This window comes from Adiantum capillus-veneris, chromosome 23 (genome assembly GCF_014529385.1).
Source record: "Adiantum capillus-veneris isolate H3 chromosome 23, ASM1452938v2, whole genome shotgun sequence".
In the NCBI taxonomy this organism is placed as follows: Eukaryota; Viridiplantae; Streptophyta; class Polypodiopsida; order Polypodiales; family Pteridaceae; genus Adiantum; species Adiantum capillus-veneris.
In genome coordinates, this window is record NC_140953.1 from 88,754,946 (window position 1) to 88,761,893 (window position 6,948).

Consider the following 6,948-nt stretch of genomic DNA (forward strand, 5'->3'; position numbering starts at 1 on the left):
GCTGAGGGGAACCAGAACCGATCTGGCGAGCTCTGTGTGTGTGTGTGTGTGTGTGTGTGTGTGTGTGTGTGTGTGTGAGAGAGAGAGAGAGAGAGAGAGAGAGAGAGAGAGAGAGAGAGAGAGAGAGAGAGAGAGAGAGAGAGAGAGAGAGAGAGAGAGAGAGAGAGAGAGAGAGCGACCGAGATTTGGTTCTTCCTCGATACGGGGCAGTGGGGGCACAGATGTAGCTCGAGCACTCCTTGCTTGCAACCATTGGAGACTTGCCACTGCACCCATCACATAAGAGAAACGAGCTCACAGCTCACAGCTCCTAGCTCGCCACCTCGTCCCATGCCACATCAAACAGGCCCTCGATAATAGAGTAAGAAGAGAAAGGTCAGAGCCTAGACTCTAGAGATGTGGGTGGAGGTCCTATGCCTTGGCCCAAGGGTCACCCAATCTCTACCCTGCTCATAGTGCTCTCAATTCTCAGTGCAGTGGCCTAAGCAGAGAGAGAGAGAGACAAAGAGAGAGAATTCAAATTTCACTCTTATCTCTTTTCTTGTTTCTTGAGATCACCCTGATCTTGCTTCGGTGTTTCATCATTTTCTAGATAGTGTTCCTGCTTCACAATGAGTGCCCACTAACTTAGCACCCAATGAAAAAAAAGTGCATTAAAAAATCAAATTAATATATATTTTTAATAATCTTCCCTTTTTCCTTAAGAAAAAAGGAAAACCACCACTATGGCCTTAGCCCTTTGGGCAGGCCAAAAACTCCTTTAAGGATAGGATTTAGTCCATCTTTGTCATAATCATAATTGATGCTTTATGATATATAGCATGGCTGCCTTTAGTTCTCGGGCTTGAGCCGGTCCGTTGTAACTTTGAAATGCTTCCAGAAATATCTTAGCTAGAGTGGAAATCATTACAAGTCTCACTCATGTTGCAAGAAAAGAGTTCTTGAAATGCTAGAATTAAGTGTGTGTGTGTGTGTGTAGGCGTTATCTACATAGATAGATGTAGTTAGTAGATATGATTTGGTCTCTTCTCTCTAAGGAATATACTTTTGAAGGCAAGCTTCGTGATTTTATCACTTGTTTGTGTTTTGAATGAAACAACATCAAGCCATCTTTGCACACACGGACACAAGCCCTTTATAGTTTGATTATTGCTTGCTCTTGGCATGCATTGAAGTACAAATAGACTTCGAGCGAATCCGCCCAGGCAAAGGTAGAACCCAGTGCTCGAAAAAAACTTTTTTCCAGAAACTTGGCAAACCTACATATGTGAAACAACGGAGGTAAATTGACAATTTGAAGGTTTTTACACCAAATTACACTAATTTTTGCAAAATTTTGTATGTTTTCTCACCTTCAAAAATAAAATTTAGAGGTAAATTTCAAAATTTGTAGGTGGGATTACACTAAACTAGTAGAACCCCCACCACTCCTCAGCTGTTTTGTTGTGTATGGTAGCTGTTTTGTTGTATATGGTGACAGCTGCAACCACGAAGCAACACTTTGTCGAGAACAGCGGGCTGAGGTTCTATCGTGGCCCGTGCGGATCCACTTTACCTAGATGGCCAATCCTAGTCTAGGTGGCCGGCCGGACCTGGCAGCTGCGGCAAGAATGTGCTCGCTTCTTGAGCAAATCATGTTCACTGTTAAATAGTGGCAATCTTGATGCAAATCCCATGTGACAAAAGTTCTCAACAGTTCACATGGTGGAAAATTGGGCTCGTGGGCAGAAAGAAGGGATTCGGGGCCCCGGCACTTCTTCACATGTCGAATTAGCTCGATCTGAGGATTTCCTCGTAGACTCTCATATATTTAAGCACGGGAAGACGACGCAGAGATGTCAAGCTGCTACAGGTCAGCTCTCTTCCTCCATCTGCGTGTTGCATCAGGTAGCCTTGTTTGTTTAGAGGAGAAGAATAGAAAGTCATTCTCTGCGGCCGTGGGCTCCCGCCCACCATGGGGAACTGCCTCATTATCAGTTCTGATACAGATCTCTACACCCACATGAATGGTGGCGGCCTGGTCTTGACTTCCCCGCCCTCTCATACCCAGGACTCGTCCTTCACGCCCATTCTCCCCTTCCGCACCCGCTCGCACTTGGGTTCCTTTTACAACCTGGGTCACGAGCTTGGTCGCGGACAGTATGGCATCATTCGCAGCTGTACCTGCCGCTCCTCAGGCACCTCATTTGCTTGCAAATCCATTTCCAAGCTCCACCTCAGCAGGGAGGCTGACGTTGAAGATGCTGTGGGAGAGGTCCGCATCATGAAACTGCTTTCCAATCCTTGTTGCGGCTCTGCATGCAGCATTGTCCGCCTCCATGATGTTGTCGAAGACAAATCATTTATTCATCTGATTTTAGAGCTATGTCGTGGGGGTGAGCTTTATGAGAGGATTGTGTTGAAGAAGTGCTATTCTGAGGTCCATGCTGCGATAATGATGAAAAGCTTATTGGAAACTGTGCAATATTGCCACAGCATGGGCATCATGCATCGCGACATCAAGCCGGAAAACATTCTTCTGGTTGAGGACTCTGATACTTCCCCTGTCAAGCTGGCTGATTTTGGCCTTGCGCTTGAATTTTCTGCAGGTAAAACTGCAAAATTGCAATATACACACTGATCACTCTCATTAATTCTTGCTCAAGTATTCAGCACGTGTTCCGTCATGTTGCGCCTTACATGTTTTTATCTACTCTTCAATGCAGGACAGAAGTTTTCTGGTATCGCAGGAAGCTCCTACTACATGGCCCCTGAGATTCTGGAAGGCGAATATTCTGCAGAAATCGACATATGGAGCGTTGGAGTAGTTATGTATGTGCTACTTAGTGGTGCTCCTCCCTTCTGGGGTGCGACGGAGCAACGCATCTATAAAGCTATCCAAAAGGGTGAGCTGAGTTTTCCTTCAAATCCATGGGACAAAATCTCATCATCAGCGAAAGATTTGATTGCCAAAATGCTGCATCCTAATGCCAAGTTGAGGATGACCTCTGCGGAAGCTCTAAGTAAGTATCCTCATCCTTGGTAACCTCAATGAATGGTAGTGATATCCATGGGTACAATATATATGCTACATGGGCGCACACAATTGTAATGCCCACATGCTGTTAGCCTATAGGATAAGGTTTTTTTCTTCGATGATTTTGATGTGGATTTTTTTGCAGAGCATCCGTGGATTCGTCTTCACACAAACTACGCCGAACTGAATTTAGCATCTGATGGGTGTGCTTCATTGGTGCATGAAAATAACAAAGAGACTTTTTATTCACATACATTTACAGTGGCTCCTACTCACAATCAGATGGCGTTCCAAGATGGGGAAACTACTGCTTTCACTACCAGATATGAATGAATTTTGGTGCATCTGATGGCTACCATGGATACTGCAAAATGGATGGAGATGCACAATTTCAATCTAGATGGGAATGAGCAGATGCTGGTTCAGGAATGAGTACCTAGTTCCGACCATACCCTCTTTCTACTACCAAATTTATGCTCTCGTTAAGAGGGCATACTGACGTGCCCTCTTAAAGCAACAGGAAATTGCTGGTTGCTAAATGGCGGCAAGCTATGCTAGTTTTCTCACAATCAGAACAGGTCTGCAGTATTCCTTACAGAAATACCTTGCACCTTGAAAGACGCCAGTAAGGGCTTGCGCACAAATTACATCACAATCAGACCCTCAGTAAAGGCATACAGGGAGTTGGCGGTCCTAGTGTGTAATGCCAGAAATATAGCTTCAACTTGGGCTTTCAATATTTTGCTCTGCCAGAGTGGGAGCCGTTGAGATTTTTTGGGTTTACGTTTTCCCATCCCATTTTATGGTTAGCCTTTGCAAGGACAGGAAAAGTAAGTCAGTTACACACACAACGGTTGTGAGGTGTGTTGATGCAGACTTAACTTACTGCCCTCTGACGCGTACAGCATGCAACGGTGTTTCTTGGATGAAGAGTTTAAAGTATTGAGGAGAGTATCCAGCTTCATAGATATTGGTTGCAAGTGCGTGGGCAAGCATGCTCTTTTGAGGATATTGCTGTCATATTGTCAAAGTGCTAAAGCATGTTGATTCCCCAAAGGCAAGCTGGTTCAGCTTATACTACCCAAATCTTCTTAAGCACAGCAAAGTTACTCGTGAAGCTTCTGCGAATGGTTGACAATGCCCATGTCCATGTACATCCCCAATAGACTCTCGTCGGCTCTAGCATTTGACTTCAAGTCTCTGCTCTTTGAATCGCATACTTGTGACATTATCCCCGCAAGCACCTGAATGCAGTCAACTAGAGCTCAGGTCTTTGTCGGCATGCGTTGATTTGATATGCATGTTAGCATGCCGTATTTTGCATCTTTGTGACCAGACGATACATCTCCTGCCCCTTGTACATAGCTTTAGCTTCAGTCAGAGGCAGTGCCCTTGATTTTTTTTTTTGGTCTTTAAAGAGATGGCCGCTTTAAAGCTTTTCGGACAGGTTTTTCCAATGACAAGAAATCAAATTATTTGGTCTACTTACTCAAACGAAAACTCGAGCTCCTAAGTACTTTGAGCTCCTAAATGCCATAGCATGAGTCCAATAGGAGGCCACAGTTATGAAGCTACCTTGAGTGATCATTCCTTGTAATACTGCAGCCAAGTGGTTAGCGGTGGATGCTCATATCAAAGAGATACAAATGCCTACAACGTCTGCTATTGAAAACAACAGTATTACAAAAACAAGAAGGTTGACCCAAAGAAACAAGCAGCATTTCACTTTGATTCACAACAAAGAGAACTAAGATGCCAGCAAAAATTGCTCTCAAAATAATCATCATTTTAAAAAACAACTAGAGTCAAAGAGGACATCAATTGACATTTCGTGTGTACTCACGGTAAAGAGAGAGACATCTGTGAAGCCTGCTATAGAAGACGACCCACTTCTACATTTTTGATGACAAGATGCATGACACTTTGTTTGTGGAGCATTGTTTTCTGTTACACAATGATTGGCTGAAACGTCAAGGCTATAGTGTCAAGCGACATTGGGTTTGGTCTGATGGTGCTGCTTCACAGTTCAAAGCAACACAACCATTCTATTTTGTAGCCTACTACTTCAATATGACTGGCATTGAGATGATGCACAACTTCTTTGCTTCTGGCCATGGGAAGGGTGAACACGATGGGGCTGGTGCAGTGCTAAAAAGAGCACTCACCCATGAGCAGGTAAACCAAACGGATGGGTGTTGCATAACACTTCAACTGTGGTCGCATTCCTCAATGCAACCCTTCGAAAACAAGAACCATAAACAATCAAGAAAGTCGATTGTTTATTCTAGGAGGTCAAGCTTGGTGATGTAGACAGAGACACAGAGTGGGATTTCATGCAAATCAAAGGGTCTCGATCTTTTCATTGTTATAGCCAAACAAATATGTATTGACTAAGTTGTAGACTATTGTCTTGCTTTTGCCATGCATGCATGAAAGGTCAATGGAGGAGATGCGCAAACAAAGACCATGTGAAGGAGTTGGAGTACTTGCAAATACAACCCAAAGTTAGGGATGAAAATGATAGTGTAGCATCCAACGATGATGAGGATGAATATGCCCCCATATACATTGGCCACCACAACGACCTCAGCGATGCTTTGATGGTTGGCCAAAACTTTGCAGTGGCTGCAAAGGAGCCAGATGCAGACTTCTACATCCTCAAGTGCACTAACACAAAGCACTTGACTAAGAGCTGTGAAAGGGATGAATGAGACAACCATATTTGTTGTTGAGGGATTGTTTTATGACAAGATAAATGGGCGAGACTTTACCTATTTGCTTTTAGACAACAAGCCCACTGCTCTTATCTATCCCACCTTGTGCGATGCATCAGGTTCCCAATGTGCCCAATGGAAGGGAAGCCTAATGTATATGAACCGTCAACTGATGTATTTGAACAAATTTATAATAGCATGCCCCTAGAGGAGAACTTGTAAGCTCTATCTATGTGATCAATCATAGTCTCTCTACTAAACCACTAAACCACTTGTTAGAGACTTTCCAACACTTTAGATCCACTTGACAGGCACTGCGGCTAGCACTTGTTAGGTACTTTCAACCACTTTAGATCCACTTGACAGGCACTAAGCTAGCACTTGTTCGGGACTTCCTACCACTTTCCAACAGATCCACTTGACAGCCATCGGGCTAGCACTTGTTAGGGACTTCCCACCACTTTTCAGCACTTTAGATCCACTTGAAAGACACTGTGCTAGCACTTGTTAGGGACATTTCACCACTTTCCAGCACTTTTGATCCACTTGACAGGCACTGGGCTAGCACTTGTTAAGGACTTTCCACATTTTGCCAACATTTTAGATCCACTTGATAGGCAATGGACAACACCAATTCAAAGCATTTCAAACCACTTAAGAAAGACTTAGGCACAACGACATGCACATTATCACCACTTGGCCATTGACAATTTTCAAAGCACTTGGCCAGCACTTCAGAGAATCTTAAGATAAAAGTCAGATTGGCATCGACACAAAAACGTTCGTGTATATTATATACTAATTACATTTGTGTATATCGACACAAAAGCATTTGTGTATATATATGAATAGTTTTACATACATTATGACACAAAGACAATAACTAGCTACATAGGGTGTCTATTCTGGCCACTTTTGACTGCTTGGCATCTTCAGTAAGTTTGGACTATTATTCCTTCCTTGCGCTGTACATTTTCAGTGACAATGTCTCAGTTCCATTGTGCAAGCGTCTTGTTCCTTGCATCAAATGGGCATCAAATGGACACTTGCTGACAACTTTCACTCTGTCAGCACTTTCAACCCACTCGTAAATAAACGTCACCACATCCTCTTTCAAAAACTTCTCCCACTTCCTCTTGTCTTGATTCTCCAAGTTAGGCACCATCAGAAGTAGGATGTGAATACGTGCAAAACATGGCGAGAATCTGGGGACAAACG

General features: G+C 43.6%; 1 protein-coding gene across 1 annotated transcript; it reads left to right on the plus strand.

Annotated features, from left to right (window-relative positions):
* Nucleotides 1-1,732: 1,732 nt before the first annotated feature.
* On the plus strand, nt 1,733-5,958 carry LOC147428130 (calcium-dependent protein kinase 34-like). Its single transcript, XM_086497175.1, has 3 exons — nt 1,733-2,588; nt 2,706-3,002; nt 3,162-5,958. Exons 1-3 carry the CDS (start codon nt 1,955-1,957, stop codon nt 3,347-3,349), a joined length of 1,119 nt encoding a protein of 372 aa, XP_086353301.1. The 5' UTR covers nt 1,733-1,954; the 3' UTR covers nt 3,350-5,958.
* Nucleotides 5,959-6,948: the final 990 nt, after the last annotated feature.